We start from the raw sequence: 23,261 nt of genomic DNA, 5'->3' as shown, positions 1-23,261 counted from the left end.
TTAACAAAGCTCATTATCAAGCTGAAGAGTTGGGCTGAATTGTGTTTTGTCTGGTTGTTTATCTGGAGTGAAGTGTGGATACAGCAGCAACTTAATTGTGCACCATGACTTTTGTCAGTTATGAAATCACTCAAACCCTGGGGTGAACAGGCCCTGCAGGATTTGCCAGCTTTCTGCAGGGCCTGCAAAACGGAGCTCTTCCACTAGGCTTTTGGTGGAAGGGGATCAGCGATTGAAGAGGCTGGGGTCAGCGATTGAGAACCATCGTCCCTCCCCCTTGGGATCAGCAGTTACATCGCTCCCTCCATTCTCCCCACTGGTAGTGGGGGGTGGGAACAAGATTATTTTCTGTCATGTTAGGATTTTTAAGTCTTTTAATGGGTATTTTAAAGGGGTTAAGACTGTTGTTACCCACCACAAGCCTTATAGGGAGTGGTGGGAAATAAATCTAATAGTAATAGTAATAGTAGTAATAGTAGTAGTAATAATAATAAAAACTCTCCTTGCTGTTTGTTGTTACTGATCTCGTCTGCTGCCTAGAGAGAGGATGAGTTCTGGTGGGAATGCAAGGCCTTGTTGTCCATGGTTCTGCAATGAACTGACAGGACTCTAGAAGATGGTATTAGGAAACACAAATTGAAGGCCCGTACCTTCAAGATCAAGAGCCTCTTGTGGCGCAGAGTGGTAAGGCAGCAGAAATGCTAGCTGAACCTGTCTGCCCATGAGGCTGGGAGTTCGATCCCAGCAGCCGGCTCAAGGTGGACTCAGCCTCCCATCCTTCCAAGGTCGGTAAAATGAGTACCCAGCTTCCTTGCTGGGGGGTAAACGGTAATGACTGGGGATGGTACTGGCAAACCACCCCGTATTGAGTCTGCCATGAAAACGCTAGAGGGCCTCACCCCAAGGGTCAGACATGACTCGGTGCTTGCACAGGGGATACCTTTACCTTTAAGATCAACCCAACTACCAACCTGAAAATGTCAATGAGTTGTAACACTTTAAAGGGAGAAAAATATAGTCAGTGCAATCAAAATTGCTTCTCTTCGTGATATAGGATGGGAAGTGTGATCAGGAATTCATGGACAACTGCCAACAAGGAGAAAATCAGACCTTTGAGCTCAGAGTTGCAGCTTTTTTATTGTATACTGTAGCATGGCTGGTCCCAGTGATAAAACCTCCAAAGAGAGCATGTTTGTGTGTTCATTTAATAAAATTTACAAAACCTACCATGTTGAGTAAGTAATGGCAAAATATGCAGCATCTCTTAATCAAATTGGCTTAGATCATATACCCTTTCCCCTCCATAATCATTTGTAACAACTCTGATGGTAACTCAAGGTGAATTACAAAATTTAAGCATCAAACAAAATGCAATAAAAAAACCTGACTAAAACTTGACATGACATACAATCATGCAGAGTGGATCACAAAGGTAGAAGACAATGCAGTAAAAAAAACCCTGTAAACCGCAATAGAATATAATCCTTCCTATTCTATTATAAAAGTGTCCTGAGCTATTCTAAACCCTTTCACATTGTTCTCTCCTCAACCCTCCAACCACCCTGCAGGGTGAGTGGGCATGACTGACCCAGGGTTACCCAGCAAGCTTCCATGGCAGACATGAGTCTCTCAGTTCCTAGTCCACTCTGACTACTGTCCAACCGGTCTCCCAGCTCCTAGGCCAACTCTCTAACCAACTCAGTCTCCCACACTGGTTTTGCACCTATGCGTTGTATATATCAGAAGACATTGGTCCAGTGAAACAAAATCACAATCCTGATTCTTGCAGAAGACCATTTCTCTGTTTAATGGTACTGCATGCCACAGAAACCGTGCGAAGTTTGAAGTAGCCGCCCTTTTACTTTACAGAGCGGTAGCATTGTCACGGTTGTTAAGACAGAGGAGTCGCAGACTAACAGGCGGTCAACAGGCTTTTGCAGACGGGCATCCGAAGGACTGGGCTCAAGGCCACAGAAGGGTGGAATAAAAATGGGTCCGCCTGTAAAGTACCAAGATAGTCTCTTTTTGCTTTCGCAAGCGTTCCAGTCCATCCCTGCTGAACTCCATTTCCCAGAAGGCTTAGCCACACGCCTGCCCTTTGGATTTTAATCAGGAAGCCCAAGTTGCAAACCCCACAAATCGCCGCCGAGTCTGGACAAGAGGGCTCGAGTCCTTCCGCCAAGAGGCGAGATGGCGGCGAGGATCGTGGTTTTGCCTTCCCCGGTGTGCCTCCACGACGAGCCCGTGCAAGTGAGAGTCGAGGGTCTCTCCCCACGGCAGCCCGTCACTCTCCGGGCATGGCTGGAGGACGAGACCGCGGAGCTCTTCCAGTCTCGCGCTTACTACAGAGCCGACAGCGAGGGCGAGCTCGACCTGACGGACGCCGCCTCCGTGGGCGGGAGCTATTCTGGGGTGGAGCCGATGGGGCTGCTGTGGTCTCTGGAAGCCGCGACCCCCGCCAAGCGGCTGGCCAAGAGGAACGTGCTCACCCCCTTCCGGGTCACGTACGAAGTGGACGAGGGCCACGGGGTCGGCGGCCGGCTCCTGGGGCGGTGCGTGAGCGAGAGGCGGTTCCTGGGCGAAGGGGTGCGAAGGATCCCGGTGCGAGAAGGACGCCTCAAAGCCACGCTCTTCCTGCCCGCCGGTGAGTGAGTGCGTGAGTGAGTGAGTGAGTAAGCGAGTGGCCGGCGTGCGGTGCTCTCATGGGCTCTGGTGGCCCCCGGTCAGCACTGCGCATCCCACCTACGGGAGCTGGTCCCACCCTGAGCAGGGTGTCCCAAGAGCGGAACACAAAGCCAGACGGCTGTAGACTCTGTGCCCATTCCGCAGATATTAAAAAAGGAACTTCCAAGTAGGTTTTTCTGTTCCGCACATGGAAATCCAGCTGCATAAGCGTTATCCGGTGAGTGCAGACCGTGCCTCTGATCCTTGAAGTGAAGAGCTGTATTTTGTACCCCACTTTTCTCCACCCAAAGGAGTTTCAAAGTGATTTACAATCACCTTCCCTTCCTCTCCCCACAACAGACACCCTGTGAGGTAGGTGGGGCTGAGAGCTCTGAGAGAACTGTGATGGGCTGAATGTCATCCAGCTGCCTGCATGTGGAAGAGATGTGGTAAATCGAACTCCGCTCTCCAGATTGATGGCTGGCACTCTTAACCACTACACCACGCTAGAAGGGTCCAGAGACCTCTATTGACTTAAATTCAACCATCTAAGACAGTTTACGACTGTGGCCTTATTTTTGGTCTGAATTGCATTTCATATTGATCTTTTGCATTACTAGTGTCTATCTTACATTTATTTATTTATATTTATTTATTAGATTTTTATCCTGCCCTTCCATATGGCTCAGGGCAGTTTATATATAACGTCACGGGGGATACATGGAATGACCTAACATACTACATAGTCAAATACATAAACAGTAATCCAACAGTTTTGGATCTGAACAACACAATTTCAATTGTCTTAAACATCGCCTCCTCTCCTACCTTATAAGTATCCCTCATAATCTAAATGATCTTGAACACTCAAGGTGCTTCTCTCCCCCCCCCCCCCGGCATGCATCTACAACAAAGAATCTTGTGGCACCTTAAAGACTAATGCATTTTCTGTCCCAAAGTGTGCTTCATCAGCAAGTTAGAACAAAGGGAGACAAAAAGGCCCAGGACATGATGTATGTTCACAACAACAAAGAAGCAGTATACAAAGATCCATCATCATATAGTATATATAAATCTGTATGCATGGACAATGACTTTCTGTACTGAGCTGGAATAATATCTAAGTTCTATTAAATCCATGACTGATATAACCAGATCTTCATATGAATTCCAGCTCATCAGCCTCTTGCTATAATCTCTCCACTCTTCTGATGAAGCGCTGGCAGTTTGAAAGCCTATTATTAAATGTCCAGGGAGTTTGAAATGCCACCTCTTCCCTGAGTGTTTCTACTTTTAATGCCTAGTCAGTGTCCCTATATTCTCTTGTGTAGCATAATGGAATAATTCTCTGTTATGTCATCATCTACTGAAAACATGAGCCCAGAGATTAACTTCAGCTACAAATCTTAGCGCTGTTCCATCCCCACGGCTCCTCAAGTGGCACTACCAGAGGACCCAAAAATAGCCATTCAAGGACTCAGTCACCTGGGATATCTGCTGCCATGTGCCAGCCAAACCCTTCTACCATTTACACTGACCAGAGAAAATAGTTGCTGCACAACAGAATAAATGGACATAAATCAGGGGTTGGGTGAAGTGGGGTAACTGTTTGCCGTCATTAAGCTGCTGTGATTGTATTGTAAGTTGTTTTTAAGCATATTGTAGGGGATTTTTAAATGTTTTTATGTTTTAATGTAAACCACCACGAGCTGGCTTGGCTGAGAGTGGCAGTATGTAAATCAAATAATAAATTAATAAATAAAATAAAAACAAGCTTCTTCCTCTAGTACATTATCTTTCCAGGCCCTGGACCATTCCCGGGACTTATCGACTTATACGGGTCTGGAGGGGGCCTTGTGGAGTACAGAGCAAGCCTTCTGGCCAGTAGAGGTTTTGCAACACTGTCCCTTGCGTACTTGGCCTTTGAGGATTTGCCAGCTTTCCCAGAGTTCCTTGAACTGGATTATTTTGGTGAGGCAGTAGAGTTTTTGCAGAAACAACAGCAGGTAAGAGGCAAAGATAAATTACAAGTTTTTTTCTTGCTCTCCAAACATGAAATCCTTTTTCTAAAACAGAGGCGTAAATGAATTTATGTGCTTGACTTCTTACAATCCCGCAATGATAATATGCCTGTGTTTATCAGGATATAAGACAAGGAAGGCGGGGGAAGACTGAATAGATCCCACTGAAAGCAATCACAATCAGCTTTACACAAGAGTAGGTCTTAACACTTTACTAAATTTTCTCCACAAATTTGAAATGGAGTCAAGTTGATATAGAAAAATCTTCCCTGTTGTCCTTTCAATCAGAAATCTTATATTCCAGTAGAGTTCACAAGCTCCATTTAGAGGGCAATCCTAAACATGCCGACTCCTCATCAGAGAGGCTTACTTCCAGGAATGTGTTCTTTGAATTGCAATAACAGTGGAGTTTTTGTATTCTAAACAAACAGCAATATATTCTAACTGTTAGAGCTTTATGGGAGAGGGGAGACTAGTAGAGGAGCCCACTGCGTGCTGTGATGCTCATGGTTTGGTGTGGGTTTAGTGCCTCACTTGGAAGCTGGTAACCCTAAGACGAGGTCTCTCTGTGCACAACAGTCCTGACCCAAGTCCGGTTCAAGCACACCTAGGAAATGTGGAATTCCAGAGCATGAACCTACACCTATCTGGCAACTTTACCTCCTCTGTGCAATGTTTTCTTGACCTGAAAAAGGTCAGGGGAACTAAATAGCTGTTTGGGTAGCTGTGGAGGCATTATACCCTTTTGAGGCCTCACTTTCAAACCTCAAGGAATATTTCCAGCCCAGGGGTAGCCAACTGCCATGTGGGGCGTGAAAATTTCCTGGAATTACAGCTTATCTCCAAACTATAAAGATCAGCTCTCCAGGCAGAAATGGCTGCTTTGGAGGGTGGACAGGGCTGTTGTGCAAAATAAAGATTTGAGGCCTCTCACACAGGTTGTTGTGGAGATGAAACACTTGAGGCCTACTGTACAGGGTTGTTGTGCAGATGAAACAGAAGGAAAAAGAACCCCCGCAACAGCATGCAGTTTCATCTTCACAACAACCTTGTGCAGTAGGCTTCACATGTTCAGAGAGTGGTGGAAAAGAGACATACATGGCTTGGCTGTGTCTTCCCTTCAGCAACGAGCCTGGCCACAGCAGTATTTTAAGTGAGATAGGGCTTTTCTGTGGACTCCCTGTCAGCCCACAGGTAGGCAGAAGGGAAACGCTTTCCCCCGTCAAAAGGAAAGCTTACACATGCTCACAGACTCCCCCACATTGCTCTTGGAAACGCCTCCCTCCCCTCAGTCAGGGGCTGTTAGAGGCTCCCTTCACAGCAGGCCTGAAGGGAGGGGGGGGTGTGGAATCCTGAGCAAGAGCAGCAATTGGCCCTGAGTGGGGGAGATTCCACCAATAAGAGTCTTTGGAACCTTCAGCAGTGTACCGTCACGATTTATGTATATAGCAGATACTGGGTTAGATAGGGGAGAATGGCAAATCAATCAACTTGGAGAAAACAGAGGATGATTGTTTCATTTTCATTTCAGGTTAAAGCTTTTGCAATTGGAGTTCTGGGACTTTCTAAAGGGGCTGATATGGCCCTGGCTCTTGCGACATTTTGGCCAGGCATCAAAGCAGCTGTCAGCATTTCTGGCAGTGGTTTCAATAGCTTTATCCCCCTGCGAGCACAGGGGCTTACAATCCCTGCCCTTCCATATAACCCGGAGAAGATGAAGACTGTTGGCGATGCTGTGGATATGTCTGGAATCTGGGATGATCCTGGAGACCCAGCTGTCTTGGAGTGCCGCATCCCAGTGGAGAAATCCTCATCCAAATTCCTTTTCCTGTCTGGGAAGGATGACAGGAATTGGCCAAGTGAGCGCTACTGCCAGAAAACTGTTCAGTGCCTTCAGCAGAATGGATGTCCTGTGGAGTTCTATTGCTATCCTGGGGCGGGGCATCTCTTGGAGCCACCCTATCTGCCTTTGTGCTATGCATCTATTCACAAGCTACTTGGGCATACTATGCTCTGGGGAGGAAAATGGAGGGAACACGCAAAGGCTCAGGAGGATGTCTGGCAAAGAATACAGGACTTTTTCAGGCGACATTTGCAGGATTCTAGCCTCAAGAGTTCTTTGTAGACTGGGGATTTCATGTGTTTGCGAAGGCGCCAATTATGAACATGAGAACAGAGCATATTCCTATTGTGTTCTCTTTAATTCTATTACTGGGCTCTAGCAGAAAAATGTTTGTTTTCTGATTATTGTCCCCTCCAAGACTGCATTCTTCTATACAATTAGGTTGGGAGTCATCTCTTGACATCACATGTTTATCCCACTCTTTATCCTAGGAGTTCAGGGTTTTGCACATGGTTCTTTCTCACCCATTTTCTCTTAACAACCCTGTGAGAGGTAGGTTAGGTTGCGCAAGATTGACTAGCAAGCTTCCTGGCAAAGTGGGGACTTGAACCTGGATCTCCTGGAGCCAAATTCAGTACTCTAACCACACTGTCTGTAGGTGCCGACTTCCAAATATATGTGTACTATAAGGGACTTTTTTACTGGTTGACTCCCTCCGACTAAGGTTGCCAAATGAGGTTGGGGAAAAACGTTGTGGCACTTCAACAGATATAGAATGGGTAGGTAAAGCTTATGCCAGGTGAATACCAGGGGACATTACTGAGCTCCTTGTCATGAATATCCACAGGATATTTTCCCCTGACAGCTGACAACCTTAACATGAGTAAAGGCCTGCTGGGATCAGACTAGTAGTCCATCTTGTTTAGCATTGTGTCTCACACAGGGGCTAATCAGTTACTCTGGCAGGCAAGCAAAAAGGCATAGGGGCCAAGATCTTCCCCTGATGTTGCCTCCAAGAAGTGGTATTCAGAGATTCACTGCTCCCTATGGGGCTCACAGATGTCACCAACAATCCAGTTTGTTCATGTTAGTCGCAAATCTATCTATATTCTTCTCTATCTTCCTTCTTCCCCTTACACTGAGACTGAAGAGAGCAGTCTTGAACCCCAGTTAAGTTTGACCCTGATTAACAATCTTAGTTGTTGGCTTAGAAACAAACAGGAGTTAGTGAAGGCACCCACAATCAAACATGCAGGCCCTTCCCATCATTGCTTTGAATTTTAAAAAGAAGCACGTGGAGGAGATGCAGTTGCTGATCTCCCGGTGACTCATGGAGTTTGTCCCGCAGTTTACCTTTGCACTAGACATGCGTCGCTTGTGTGAAGGGAGCTGTAGGAAAAGGCCATCACAGCCAGTACGAAGTGGGGAGTTTCTCTTCAGAAACTGCCATGTGCTCAAGGAGTGGTGGAAGGTCTCAGGGATGTGCAGCACTCTAGGGGAGTGGCCCACTAGTATTTCTATCCCTGGTCAGCCATGTTATGAACAAAAAGCCATGTCTTCATTCTGCCATAGCCCAAGAATTCTTAGAGAACACAGCAATCCAACTATCTCTTGCATTTCTATTCCTCTTCTTTCCTCCAGGAAACTCAGGGCAACATCTATTGTTCTTCAATATTCCTCTAGTTTCCCATTCCATTAGGAAAGCTGCCTTTGGATAGGAATCAAAACCCTAAAATTGCCTGTTTCAAGTGCAGGAGGGCGCAGTAACATCAACGTGCTGGCAAAGGTTACACCTAGCACTCCAGTACGGAGACACTTCATTTCCTTTTGCTTCATAGCACTGCCGTGACCTTAGTTTGAGTAAACAGTCTGATTCCTAACAGTGTCAGAGCTGATTAATCTATGTCCTAGTGAGCTTTGTCACTCAGCAGGGTTTTGGAGGAAAAAAACAGTTACATTCACAAATATACTAATTTACTTAGATTTTTAGGGGTTTGCTACATTTAGTTGTTACAGATTTCAGTTAAAACCTTCAAGGACATCATTAAAGAAGTGCATACTTTGGGTGCACATAGTAAAGAATTTTGTGATGAAGAGACTGAACATTGAAAAAGGGTTATCTAAGACTATGGGGGGGGGATCTTTCCTCCTTCCTGATGCAGGCAGAGAACAATAGAGTAGATGACGGAAGGTGGTGATTTCTGGCAAAGAACAGTCAGAAGCTTAAGAAATGCCAGGAGACAAAAACAAGCCTCACTTCAAGAAGGATGTAGATAAAATTGAAAGGGTACAGAGGAGAGCGACGAAGATGATCTGGGGCCAAGGGACCAAGCCCTATGAAGATAGGTTGAGGGACTTGGGAATGCTCAGCCTGGAGAAAAGGAGGTTGAGAGGGGACATGATAGCCCTCTTTAAGTATTTGAAAGGTTGTCATTTGGAGGAGGGCAGGATGCTGTTCCCATTGGCTGCAGAGGAAAGGACATGCAGTAATGGGTTTAAACTACAAGTACAACGATATAGGCTAGATATCAGGAAAATTTTTTTTCACAGTCAGAGTAGTTCAGCAGTGGAATAGGCTGCCTAAGGAGGTGGTGAGCTCCCCCTCACTGGCAGTCTTCAAGCAAAGGTTGGATACACACTTTTCTTGGATGCTTAGGGCTGATCCTATGTTGAGCAGGGGGTTGGACTAGATGGCCTGTATGGCCCCTTCCAACTCTATGATTCTATGATTCTAAGCAGCCCAGCAGCAACCTGGCCAGGCCTCAGCAGGTCTGCCTGGGGGGGAGGGAATGAGCCCCCACCAGTGCTCCCCCCACCCCGAGCAGCCATGCAGCCGTTTGGCCAGGCGGTGGGCCTGCCCAGGCAGGGAGAAGGAAGGGAAGGAGCCCCCACCAGTGTTTCCCCTGCCCCAAGCAGTCCCACTGTGGCCTGGCCAGGCCTCAGTTGGTCTGCCCAGATTGGGAGGGGTGGGGGGTGGGAATGCTAGTGGCTGTTGTATTTTCTCTACAACGGCTATCTGTAATAATAAAGCCCTAATAATAATAAAGCCCTAAGGGCTAAGTGGGAGGAGAAAAGGCGGGGCCCTCCGAGTGCCACTCGGGTGACCCTCTGAGTGCCACTCGGGGTCCGTGGCCATTTGGCCCGCCCTGGACTGGCCGCGCAGATGGTTCGCGACACGGTGGCCCTGCTCCTTTCACTGCGGTGAACCAGGGACCTTGCCCGCGGAGGGGGATGCCAGGAAAGGAGCAGGGCAGCCTACAGGCTTCTGGCGGGCCCAGGGACAGCCCCGGCGAGTCGATGACGCACCCAGGCTGTCGTCTGGCTAGTAGCGCATGTTCCTACGACTCTCTGGCGGGCCCAGAGACAGCGTCGCCGCGTCCTGGAGCCACCACGCCTGCCCCTGCATCAGCCAGAAGCCCCCGGGACGCTGACGAGCTGGCCGGACCACGCCTCTTCGCCCTCCGCCTACCTTCAGGTAAGCTGGCGGTGGGGGGGGGAACTCCTCTGTCCCTTCCCCTTCCCCCTTCTCCCCGTTCAAAGCCCATTTTTATAAATGGGCTTTGAAACTAGTAATACTATAAAAAAGAACATACATTGAGGAAAAAAATGAGTGCAATTTATCTGAAGGAGCAAGAGATCTTGGGTCAGCTGGAGATAGGGGATTCAGAGGACCAGAGGTTATCAGCAGGGATGTACAAAAGTAAGGCCAGGAATTAGTGCAGGAAAAACTAACTACAATGAGAAAAGCCTTCAAAAAATCATCAATAATAGTTGCCATAACTATTATCTTACCGCAAGTAACTTGTGATCAAATATGCATTCTCACATATTAATAAAAATAGCCTTAAATGTCACATGTGCTGAACACAGAGGAAAAAGCTGCTTTTTTGCAGTTCCCTCCTTACTACCCAAAGGAATCTTAAAGTGGGTTACAACAGCTTACCCTTCTTCTCCCCACAAAAAAACACTCTGTGAGGTAGGTGAGGCTGAGATCAGATCAGCACCTTGTTTCCAATAGTGCAGACCACTGGAATTCAAAAAATAAGGCATAAAGGTCAATACTTGATGTTGCCTCCTAGCACTGGGTTTCGGAGATTTACTACTACCACTGATGAACCTCTCCTTCATTAAACTGTCTAATCTTCCTTTAAAGCCATCTGTATCTCTGGCCATCACTGCATCCACTGTCAGTGAAGTGCACAACTTGATTACTCACTGAATAAATAAGTATTTCTTTTTGTCTGTCCTGTTCCTATAGCCCACCAATTTCTTTGGGTGACCTCAAGTTTTAGTATTATGATAGAGGTTGAAGGGGGTGACTGTTTCATACAGTTGCTAGATGCCAGCTCATATCTAAGTCAGAGTGTTGTACAACAGTCATACATTTCTGTTTTTCATTTGTATGTGTTCCTGCTGTTTACTCTGCTCACATTATGGTTCTCTTTCTTCTGTGTATACATCCTGTTCATGGGCCCCTGTTTAGGGTGGCTGTGTTGGTCTGTGGTAGAACAGTTAGATCCAAGTCCAGTAGCAACTTCAAGACCCACAAGAGCTTCAGGGTGGAAGCTTTCTAGAGTCTGACAAAGGGAGCTTTGACTTTTGAAAGCTTATCTCAAAACCTTGTTGGACTTGAAAGTGCTACTGAATTCAAATCTGTTTGTGGTAGAAACTTCCTGACTCCGGGCAGGTTAGCTGTAGTTAAATTTTTTGTTGTATGGAACGTCTTAAATTGTTTTTGTAACCCCACTATAGGAACCTTTATTTCTAATACTCACTCCTTAACCAAGAAAATCAGAAGACCCATCTAAAACTATATTGAAAGGCCATCATTTTCAGTATGTGTACGTACCTTTAATACTGCATCAATGTTTAACCCTTGTTTTTGGATTAGTCTTGAAAAGAGCATGAAATTCAAGGTTAAAAATTATCCAGCTTAAGCTGTTTTTGCCAAATGCAGTCCACCTAAAACATCCTGTCCCATGTTGAATATATGAGAAAACTCTCTGGGGTCACTACACATCTATTTATGTAGATATGTTCCTATCTACCACGTAACCTACTCTTTATCTTCATGGATAATGGATGTCTGGCTATACTATTTGTAAACATACCAAGCTCCAAAGTTCAAGTTCTTTAGGATTTTTAATGCTAGTTCCAGTGTAATCTTGAGCTACTGAACATTTTCTTCCCACATTTGAATGTCAAGAGCACTCTCCAAAAGCAATATACTCAGAGACCTTGATTTGCTCATTCTTGTGCCACCTCTCAACAAAATGCTGCAACAATGGTATCTAATAGAACAACAGCATAGTATGATGGGTCAGTCCTTTCTACCACCTCAAGATTCCACTTCTTCATTTTGTGATATTATTCAGCTTTAATTGTTAGTTCTTTCCATGTTTTCAAGTATTCTTAAACATCATCTGTTTAGGAAATATATGTGGTGTCCCTCCGAGACCTACTTGGAGTGGCTAAAAACGATTCAATGGATGTATAAACACTACTCAGCCACCTAATAATGATATTCATAAAACAGTTCTCAGACAGATGCATTTATGGCCAGAAGATATGAAAAAAAAAACACAATGACACTTTTTAACTCGGAAGAGTCACAAAGGTGGAGCTCAGAATCTGTATATATCTCATCAGCTCTTTTTCACCAGTCATTAAACACGCACACACACGACTGAAACAAGTTAGGATTGTGCCTGGCAGTCAACAGAGCAGAAAGCCTCCTTCGTTAGCTGGACTTGTGCCATTTCATAGTCTGACTTTTCATGCAATGGACATCTCAGGCTCTATGGTAAGATAAATACGTTTTTTTGACTCTTTTTTCCAGTGTAAGATGTGAATCTCATTGCTCCTGGAATAGTCCTTTCTAAATCTGGATAAAGAATTACCTACCTGGATAAGCATGTGGGATCTCCTAAACAGGTAACAAATTGTGGCCTTGTGATTGTTTGTAGGGTGCTTTGTTGGTGTCTTAGTGGTCTCATCTACATATGGGCTCTATGAAACCTCTGTTATGGTGTAGATGGCCCGTTATTCTGGTCTGTTGGCCTAATAAACTGATAGGTCCTCAGACTGTGACCAAAGGAAAAGGTCATATAATCAGACAGGTCCATGTATGATTTTTAAGGGGGAGGGGTTATAATACATTCTAGAATAATTGTGAAACTTCGTAATTAGTTCTTTCTCACTGTTTCTTGAATTTTAAAATTATTTAAAAATTATTTTTCTATTTCATACCATTGTTAATAGATTTTCATTGATTAAATGAGTAGCTTTTTGTATTATTTCTTTTCTTTAATTTTTGGTGAGATGTTAGGCCCCCAAGACCCCCCCCCCCATGCTCAGCCATAGTCAAAAATGGAGAGAGGGGTTGTATCATTTATTTATTTACATTTTGAAAAACTGTATGCTGTGTCTCCTGGAACCTGGTTAAGGCAGCTCAGTTCATCTGTCTCCTAGAAAGCTATTACTTGTTTAAAGCACAATATCTCATGCTTTGAATAGATGAGCCTTTGAAAACCTTTCTGTTACCATTGTCAGAGTCCAGTATTATTGCAGACTCTGCTCTACTGTTATGCCAAGCAAAAACAAGCCTTATTGTCTATGGCTGCTTCACATGTGATATATACTTAAACATAAAAAGAAGAAATACATATTTGGAAACTCATGTACTAGAAAGATCTGCTGTAAGAAAGAGATGGCAAATGGCAGTACTGTGTCGAGTGTATAGCAAATCCAGGCTTGCTGCCATGGGGTGTGAGAAATGGCTCACAGCCTCCTAGTTAGTGGTAGATGTCTAAGAGGTGCTTTTGGCCATTGATTATTGTCAGGCTGGTCCTCATTAAGAAAATCCATTGTAGAAGAAGGTACCTGAAGCCATTGGCCATTTATAGACTTCGATGCTTTGAGAAGAGCATCAAGAGCACTTTTTAACTATACGCGCCCTCTAGCCCAGCTGGTCCGGCGCTATGGGCTGGGATGCCACCAATATGCGGATGACACCCAGCTCTACTTCCTAATGGACGGCCGTCCGGACTCCACCCCGGATACATTTGCCAGCTGTTTGGAAGCGGTAGCTGGATGGCTCAGGCAGAGTTGCCTGAAACTCAACCCCTCCAAGACGGAGGTCCTGTGGCTGGGCAGAAGAGGGCAGGACCAGGAAGCGCACCTCCCATGTCTGAACGGGGTGCAATTAACACCTGCACCAGTTGCCAGGAATTTGGGGGTGACATTTGATGCCTCCCTCTCTATGGAGGCTCAGGTCACCAATGTAGCACGGATGGCATTTTCCCATCTTCGCCAAGCCCGGCTACTAGTGCCCTACCTGTCCTTGGAACACCTGGCCACAGTGATCCGTGGAACGGTCACTTCCAAATTAGACTTCTGTAACTCGCTCTACGCGGGCCTTCCCTTGTCTTTGACTCGGAAGTTACAGCTAGTCCAAAATGTGGCTGCCAGGGTCCTCACTAGAACACCTTTGAGGGCCCACATTCAGCCGGTGCTTCGTCATCTGCACTGATTACCAGTCTGTTTCCGAATCAGATTCAAGGTATTGGTATTGACCTTTAAGGCTATATGCGGCCTGGGTCCCGTCTACCTGCGGGACCGCTTGGTTGCTTATGCCCCCCGCAGGGCACTCCGCTCTGCGGGTATGAATTTACTGGTTGTCCCGGGCCCACGGGATGTTCGCCTGGCCTCGACCCGGGCCAGGGCTTTTTCAGTCCTGGCCCCAACCTGCTTGGAATGAGCTCCCAGAAGAGCTAAGGGCCCTGCGGGATCTACCAGCTTTCCGCAGGGCCTGCAAGACAGAGCTCTTCCGCCAGGCATATGGTTGAGGCCAGGGCAGCTCTCCCACAAATCCATCAGAGGATCCCCTCCAATACTGAGATCTCTAACATTGAGATCATTGTTAGATCTATTGTATTGGTGCCACCCTCTTCTGAATATTATTCTCCCCACCAGGCTGAACTTGGGGGGAAGTCGGGTATCTAAGATCAGAATTGTGACCACCGCCGCTTATATGTTATATGTGACTTGTTGTTGATGTTAATTGGGGGTTTTATGGGGATTTTATTGTGTTTTAACCGTTTATGTTGTAAACTGCCCTAAGACCTATTGGAGAAGGGTGGTCTAAAAATTAAATAATAAAATAAAATAATAAAAAAGAGAAAATTGACTCTGCAGGAAAGTTTACTCTCTGGCAAGTTGTGAGGCTTTCTAGGATCTTGGAGTGCTGTACTCAAGGGCAATGAAATCTTCCACTGGGCCTCTACTCTTGAGGTCCTGTGGAAGAGTTCCTCCCTTCATGTGTCAGACTTTCAGAAGGCTGTATTAGAAGGTTTGCAGATGTGAGTTTTGTGAAGCAAGGATTTACCGATGTCAGTTAATTTTCAAGGCTGGGGTATCTCAAAACCCATTAAGACACAGAAAATCGCAACTAGGAAGCCAGCATGGTGTAGTGATTAGAGCAGGGGGGGTGTCTTCTGGTTGTTCCTTTGGGCAGCATGGCACCCACCATCTTTCCTGGTGCTGGCCAAGTGATTTTTAGGAAGTTGGGAGAGCTAGGTAGGGCTTTTGTCCAGCAATGCTTTTTTATTTTATTTATTTATTAATTATTAGATTTTTATACCGCCCTCCCGTATGGCTTCTGACTGGATATTTAATTTGCTATGCAGATTTCTTAAAATGTTGCTTTGGCAACAGCAGACACCATAAAACAAGAATCTGCACTATGTTATCAAAGTAAAGCTGTGGCAATCTTTTTGTGGATGGCTCTGCCTCCTGTGACAGCCATTCTGTGGCAGCTATTTTGTTATTATATTCACCATGCTGTGTCAGAATTTGAAATGTGGCTGCAGGACCCCTTGGTTAGAGTGTCGGACTAGGATCTCAGGTATGGAAGCATGCTGGATGACATCGGGCCAGTTATACACTCTCAGCCTAATCTACTCACAAGGTTGTTCTGAGGATAAAATGGAGGAAAGAAGAATTATGTAAGCCATCTTGGGTCCACATCAGGGAGAATGGTGGGATATAAATGAAATAGAAGAAGAAGAAGAAGGAGAGTTGGTTCTTATATGCCGCTTTTCCCTACCCGAAGGAGGCTCAAAGCGGCTTACAGTTGCCTTCCCATTCCTCTCCCCACAACAGACACCCTGTGAGGTGGGTGAGGCTGAGAGAGCGCTGATATCACTGCTCGGTCAGAACAGCTTTATCAGTGCCATGGCGAGCCCAAGGTCACCCAGCTTGCTGCATGTGGGGGAGCGCAGAATTGAACCTGGCATGCCAGATTAGAAGTCCGCACTCCTAACCACTACACCAAACTGGCTCTCTCTACAGTTTTTCAAAATAAAGAACTAAATCCCTGAAAGACTTATGACAGGGTACACGCAAAGGTTTCTCTGCTTCCAGCTCTTCTATTTCTCCTTCTGTTAATTAATTAACCCTTATTTTGGCTGAATCTGTCCATGAGGTTGGGAGTTCAATCCCAGCAGCCGGCTCAAGGTTGACTCAGCCTTCCATCCTTCCGAGGTCGGTAAAATGAGTACCCAGCTTGCTGCTGGGGGGTAAAATAGTGATGACTGGGGAAGGCACTGGCAAGGCCACCCTGTACTGAGTCTGCCATGAAAACGCTGGAGGGCGTCACCCCAAGGGTCAGACATGACTCGGTGCTTGCTTTACCTTTATCTTTATTTTGGCTGAAATAAATGTATTTATTTATATTTATTCATTTGCATCATTTATATCCTGTCTTTCACTCCAAATTGGGACCCAAAGTAGTTTACATCATTCTACTCTCTTCTATTTTATCTTCACATCATTCCTGTGAGTTAGGCTATTTTTGTTTTCCAAGCTCCCCTTAGCTGTGCTGATGCTGCTTTGGAGTTAACATTGCCTTTTTGTGTGCCTGCGTGTTTCCTATCTGTTCCTTCTCCAGTAAGATACACAAACATCTGGAACCAGAACACTTCTGGGTTCCAGGGCCTTCCGTTTAGCCACTTTGCTAAACCAGCTCCCAAGTTCATACTGGACTTTTCGTAAAATTGCAGGTGGATTAAAACAAAAAACATCCCTATCTAAAAATTGCAAGTATGCTTGGAATCTCAAAAATATGATAGCTAGAGGGAATGGAATGAAATCACAAGAAAGTAAAAGGGAGGAGACAACAGCTTTAGGTGGAGGAGACTTTCAACAGACTCAGTTAAGCATGTAATGAATTGTGAGTGACAGTGCCACCTAAGCTGCGTTATACCCTTCTAAGCCACCTGACCCCAATTGATTTAGAAGGGTATAACCCTATTTAGGATTATACTGTTATTCTTGGAGGTATTAGGAAAATCATAGTTATTCTGGGCAATCTATGAATATGAAGAAGACTGGTATCAAGGCCAGTTTAAGGGAATTTTAGTTATGATCCTATTTTTTCTGTGAATATTAAGGGAAAGTTTTAAAATGGTTATTAAGTAAAAACGTTTGTATCATGCCTCTCTTCTTGGTTCAAGGCATCTACTATAGTATGAATAGCAATGTTAGTTCTTTAAAAATCTATGGGATTTTAAAGCCAATATCTTTAACAAGTCTGTGGTATTTTGTTTTGGTTGTGTTAGAATGAATAGCAGTCATTACTTTACTCATGCATGTTTGTTTTCTCTTCAGATTCAAACCTTTCCCTGCTATTTGTTTTCAGTGAAGGTCATCCAAGCTCAGAACATACCTTCAAAAGACCTATGTGAGTGGACACATTTCCCAGCTAACATTTCCCTTGGAAGAGTTTATGCATTCAAATGGCCTTTTACAAGCACATGAATAGTCCTACAATTTTGATTTGCATCCCCTTTACCAGCTTTCTTTTCTGAAAATCCTGATAAGTACTGAATGGCAGGTTAAGGAATACATATTCCATACCTCTCTGCAAACTCAGCTGGAGATATATCCCAGAAAGAATAATAGATATACTGTGCTCTCTTAAGCAAAGGTATATTCTTCTCATTCCATTCAGGGCAGTAGGCTTAGAAAGGTGTACCTCTGCTTAGGATTGCAATGTTAGGCTTGATTGACACCAGCAAATGCATAAACACTATTCTAGCTGTGTTATTGCTTTATCCATGGCAACAGAGTTGTCACTTTCCATGTGGGACCAGGAGATCTCCCTAGGGTTGCCAGTGCCAAGTTTGGAAATACCTGGAGATTTTGGTAGTGGAATCCATGGGGGGCAGGGTTTGCGGAGGGGAGGGATTTAGATGGGGTATAATACCATACTGTCCACCCTCCAATGCAGCCCTTTTCTCCTAGTGAACTGATATCTATTGGTTGGAGATAGATAAACAAACAAACAATACATCTTTATTTTTCTGCCCTGCCCTTCCTGTGAGGCTCAGGGTAGGTGCCATCAGTGCATAAAATACAATAGTTTTAAAATTACATTTTACATAAAAACAATTCAAAATGTAACCCGTCTGCCAGCTAATTAAATATTAAGGAGGGTATTCCTTTTGGGGCAGATACATTTTACCTTGCTGTTCTGGTAGCTTTCTTCAAGGGAGGTCAGCCAACTAGATGTTATAGTTACAGCCAATATGCTGCTGTAGGTGCTGCTGGATTTTTGGCCTTGTTTATAATATGTTTCTACTCTTGGCGATTGGTGGCAGTAGTTTTGGCCATATGGAAAGCCAATCACTGTTTTTAAAGGTCTTCCTCAATTTGTTTAAGCCTTGTTTTCTTTGGTGCCAGTCATTCAGTTGGTCGTTCTCGCCAGAGGAGTTTACGAGGCAGTCTGCTGGTGTTCATTCTGCAGAAATGGACAGACCACTGCAGCCTGCGCTTTTGGATTTGTTCTTTCATTTGTGGCTGGTTATCACATTTTGTCCAAATTGTCTTGTTTAGATTATGATCAAATAGAAAGACACCCAGAATCTACCACAGGCATCACATTTGGAAGACCTCAAGTTTGTTTATATCAGGTTTTAGGAATGTTTGTGCCACGGATTGCAGCTTAGCAAGAAGTGGCAAATCGTGATTTTGTGATTTTCCTCATCTCAAAGCAAATCTGCCTAAGACTCACACCGGCCCCTGCACAGCTGTGGGTTGCTGCTGATGTCACTAAAACCCATGAACAATGAGAGGCAGTTCTGGGGGCAGGTTCCTCATGCAGAATCGATCCCAATTCTCCCATACATGGATTCAGACATCTTAATCTGCTGCATATTGAGACCAAGAAAGGCTGATAATAAAAAACGTTGCATTGTACATTGATACATTTTTATTTTTTCTCTCTAGTGAGTGCCTCTGACTGTTATGTGAGCCTTCGGCTACCATCTTCTTCAAATATGCAAGTCCTGACTAAAACAATACCGAATACCCACAATCCTATTTGGAATGAAAGCTTCGATTTCTTGCTCCAGCCTGAAGTCAAAGTATGAAGAGTATAGACTTGTATGTGGGATCAGAATATAGACTTACTTGTATGAGGGATCTGGGATAATGTGACACTCATCTTGAGCTGTGGACTGTTTTCAGTGGGTTCAGGGCATTGGAACTGTTTCAGTGGGAGCTGTGAAACTTTGCAGAAAACACTGTTTTGTGGGGAAGGGAGTTAATGTTCTCTCTTGCCTTTCTTCTTTGTATTTAGAACATACTAGAGCTGAAGCTCTATGATCAAGATGTGGTCACCAGAGATGACCTTGTTTTCACGGTGGTCTATGATATTGCAAAAATAAGACCAGGGGACACGGTTTATGAAAACTTCATTTTGAACTCTGAGGTAAGGCATGAAGACTGAAATGACATGAAAGCTGTCTTATTATTTGTTGGTTTAAATTTTTCCCTCATTTACTGACTTAATTCTCTGCGTGACTTGCTCTGTGGGATATAGACACACGGTATCCTCTGCTTGACTGTCATTGTCTCCTTTTCCTTTGGGGATCTGAAAAGCCATGAACAAACATTTGTGGCATAAGTTGTAGGTGACTTTGTTTACGGGTGGAGGGGGAGAATAGAAACAATAACAAAACAGTGTTTTTTTTAATGGACAAATCAAAATATCACAATGTTTCAGGTTCCTAGAACTCTTCATCAGAGTCCATGTGAAGAACAGAAAGTGGGGTGTGGGGGGGAAGAGGATTGAAAAAAGTTGTTTCAGGTTGTCTTGAAAAACAGATTTTCACTCAGCTGAAAAAAACATCTCTGGATCCACAGGAGCCTGACAACTACTGCGTTTCTGGGGGAAGTTGGTTGAAAGGACTCCTGTGGACCAAATATCAGAATTCCTGGAGGAAACTTCAGCCCTTGACCCATTTCAGCTGGGTTTCCAGTAGGGTTGTGTGCTTCAGCCACCAAAGCGGCCATTCACGCCTGAGGCAGCCAGCACTTCAGTACGGGGGAGGGGGAAGCTCACCACCTCACTGATGTCAGGAAATGGGGGACATCCCTCAAATGGCTGATCTCCTTTCTCCGGGGTCATGAACAGAGGGTAGCAATAGGAGAGACAGTATCTAGCCATCATCAGCTCACATGTGGAGTCCCACAGGAGCAGTCCTCTTTTATTTAACACCTTCATGCACCCTCTTGGTCAGCTGGTGCGGAGGTTTGGGCTGGGTTGTCACCAATATGAAGATGACATCCAGCTCTTCCTCCTGAGGGATGACCACCCTGATTTCCCCCCAAGAACCCTTAACCAGATGCCTGGCAGTGGTGACAAGGTGGCTCAAACGGAGTTTTCTGAAGCTCAGCCCTTCAAAGATGGAGGTCCTGTGGCTGGGTAGGAAGGGATCATGTGAGGAAGCATGCCTACCCAACCTGGACAGAGTGCAGCTGTCAGTAGCTTACCCCACCAGAAACCTGAATATGATCCTTAATGCCTCCCTCTCCATGGAGGCACAGGTTACGAGAATAGCGCGGCAGGCCTTTTACCACCAGCACCAAGCCAAGCTACTAGCACCCTTCTTGGTCCCAAACACCTAGCCACAGTGATCCATGTGACGGTCACCTGTAGACTGGACTTCTACAACTCACTCTGTGCAGGCCTGCTCTTAACCTTGATCTGGACACTGCAACTGGTCCAAAATGCTGTGGCAAAGATCCTCACAAACACACTGTGGAGATCCCACATCTGGCCTGCACTTCAACAACTCTTGCTGGCTCCCTGTTGAATTCCAGATCAGGCCTAAGGTTTTGGTAATCACCTTCAAAGCTATATGTGGTCTGGGCCTAGTGTATCTGAGATATGGTCTCCCTGCCTATTCCCCCCAAAGAGTCCTACGCTCTGCCACCGCCAACTGGCTAGTGGTTTCTGGCCCCAAAGAAGCACACCGGACTCCAACCAGGGCCAGAACTTTCTCGGTCCTGGCCCCCACCTGGTGGAACAAGCTCCCCAAAGAGATCAGGGCCCATCCTGAACTACCACAATTCCAAGGGGCATGTAAAAGGGAGTTCCTTCACCAGGCATTTGGTTGAGGTCGGCCGCCTCAACAACATCTGTTTGTTCCCCTAACACCTCCACCCCCCCATGATCTGAGCCATGCTGACCTCTCACAGGTTCATGTTCAGAGTTGAGAGTTGTTGTCACACTGTGAATCTGTTATAGCATTTTGTTATAATTTGTTATGTGTAATGATGTTGCTGTTCCTAGATTTCTATGTATATTCATGGCTTTTTATGTAAACTGTCCTGAGCCTTATGGGAGGATGGTATAGAAAACCAACAAACAGTATGGAACAAGGTACAAAGGTACAAGTTAAATGTGGTCAATGTGCCAGAACAAATTTTCTTCTCTCCCTCTTTTGGTGCTTAACATATAATCAATTAGGGTTTTTAAATTTTTTAATTGCATACTCATCTCATCATCCCTTCAACAGATTGCTGATTAGATAGATGGCTTTTTCCAGCTTATCTTCATAACGCTTTTGAGCTGAGGCTGAAAGAGAAGTATTGATAAGTGACTGAAGAGAGCTTCAACAGTCAAAATCCCGCCCCCACCCAAATCTTGTTGTTCTCTTATGGCAGGGATAGTCAAACTGTGGCCGTCCAGATGTCCATGGACTACAATTCCCATGAGCCCCTGCCAGCAAACGCTGGCAGGGGGCTCATGGGAAATGTAGTCCATGGACATCTGGAGGGCCGCAGTTCGACTACCCCTGTCTTATGGTGTTAATGAACTAAAATCTGCTAGACATCACTGCTACGTAGGAATTTGAACCAAAAGCTCTTCAGTTCCAGTCTAACAACTCCTACTAGTTCTCAAGCCTGCTGGAGAACAATTTTAATTGCTTTCAGGTAATATTTATCAAACAGTCATTCTTTTTCTTCAGTGAATAGTATAATGCCAAGTTTACTGGTTTGGTCATTCGTGTTAAATATTTACTAGTTCAGTCACTCTTGTTAAATATTTTCAACAGGTTTCTTTTTTTGGGGGGGGGGGTAATGAATCACTAGCTTCATCATTGGACAGGAAACTCAAATTCAATAGTACCTTTTTCATAAACCATGCATGTGCTAGACTTCTGTGGCTGTGTCTGTAATGGAATTACACATCTAGTAATTTTTTTCATTAAAAAAACAAACAGTTGTTTGTCTGCTGTAGTCTAAATGACAGGGTGTCATGACACCGCAATGACAAATGAATTTTAAGAGCTGCTTTTTTAATGTTTACTCAGAAATGGATCTTCATCAAGAAGCACAGATCCCGTTTGCTTTCTCTCCCCCCCCCCCAGCAGTACGTCTCAGCTCTAGGAATGCTGAGTAAAAACTACATGAATCACTAAGCTGCAGTAAGGAGGAGGAAGGGGTGAAATAGTGCATTGCTTCCTTTTCCATCAACAGAGCCCCCCCCTTTTCTACAGCCCATCAGCCTGTGGTTCCTGTGATCCCAGGAATCAGTTTCCTGGGGTCTGAAATGATTTCTGGAGAAAGGGTGCTCACTTCAGCAGCACAAATATTAAAACTGGAGCAATACAGAGAAGATTCTCATGGCACCGTGCAAGGAAAAACAGAAAAGAACTATGACCATCAACACCTTCTACTGACAGATCCCTGGATCCAATTCAGTCTCTGTTTTCTGGTCACAGAATGCATTCATTATAATCTATATCTTGCATTCTGTGCTGTTCTTCATGGGAAAACAGAAAGTTAAAAAAATGAACAACTGGATCAGCTTTTCAGCTTAAGAGACTTTTCTTTTAAAAAAATGAGTTTCTCTCCTTCCAAATTTCCACAGGTCCTGAGGAATTTCCACACTTCTGAAAATCTGTCTCATTTGAACAAGTGTGGAAGGGTTGCTTTACTGTCTGAAGCCCCGTCTCATAAAAAGTTGTTTATCAAAATAACCTGAAAGAAAGCCATTGAAGTGGGGGATGGATAAAATGAGACATATCCTTTGGCACCAACTATGTCCTGGTTCTCAGTCAAGCTATTAGTTGCTTAGGAACTTGTATGTGCTGACTCTTTATGTTGCATGTGTGTGGCAAGTTGACCTGCTGATCTGTTCCTTTGGTGTGGCTGTGAGTACTTCCCCTCTCTCTTCCCATATCAATCATTTGTGAGATGTGTGGTTAGTTTGTAATGCTGACCCAGCAGTATTTCATCATGAAATCAGAATGTGATGATTAAAAAATTGAATGCTGTTAACATTGGCAGGAAACCACAAAGAAGACTGTAAAACAATTGGATGACTCCTGTACAGTAAGAATTTGATTGCCAAGTGGACTAACCACCATGATGGATGTGTG

At 44.8% G+C, this 23,261-nt stretch overlaps 1 protein-coding gene across 1 annotated transcript; it reads left to right on the top strand.

Moving 5' to 3' along the window:
- Positions 1-1,975: 1,975 nt before the first annotated feature.
- Positions 1,976-17,250, top strand: LOC143830364 (acyl-coenzyme A thioesterase 1-like). Its single transcript, XM_077322785.1, has 5 exons — positions 1,976-2,644; positions 4,468-4,670; positions 6,217-11,369; positions 12,368-12,462; positions 17,197-17,250. The coding sequence occupies exons 1-3, from the start codon at positions 2,191-2,193 to the stop codon at positions 6,808-6,810; spliced, it is 1,251 nt and encodes a 416-aa protein (XP_077178900.1). The 5' UTR covers positions 1,976-2,190; the 3' UTR covers positions 6,811-11,369; positions 12,368-12,462; positions 17,197-17,250.
- The last annotated feature ends 6,011 nt before the right edge of the window (positions 17,251-23,261 follow it).

Source organism: Paroedura picta, chromosome 2, assembly GCF_049243985.1.
Source record: "Paroedura picta isolate Pp20150507F chromosome 2, Ppicta_v3.0, whole genome shotgun sequence".
Taxonomy (NCBI): domain Eukaryota; kingdom Metazoa; phylum Chordata; class Lepidosauria; order Squamata; family Gekkonidae; genus Paroedura; species Paroedura picta.
Note: the sequence above shows the minus strand (reverse complement) of the source record. Positions and strands in the feature narration are given on the sequence as shown.

Excerpts from the sequence above, each read along its gene's own strand:
- LOC143830364 (XM_077322785.1), top strand. The coding sequence starts at position 2,191 with ATGGCGGCGAGGATCGTGGTTTTGCCTTCCCCGGTGTGCCTCCACGAC. Across the intron at positions 2,645-4,467 it reads CACGCTCTTCCTGCCCGCCG|GCCCTGGACCATTCCCGGGA; the intron begins GTGAGTGAGTGC and ends TTATCTTTCCAG. Across the intron at positions 4,671-6,216 it reads TTTTGCAGAAACAACAGCAG|GTTAAAGCTTTTGCAATTGG; the intron begins GTAAGAGGCAAA and ends TTTTCATTTCAG.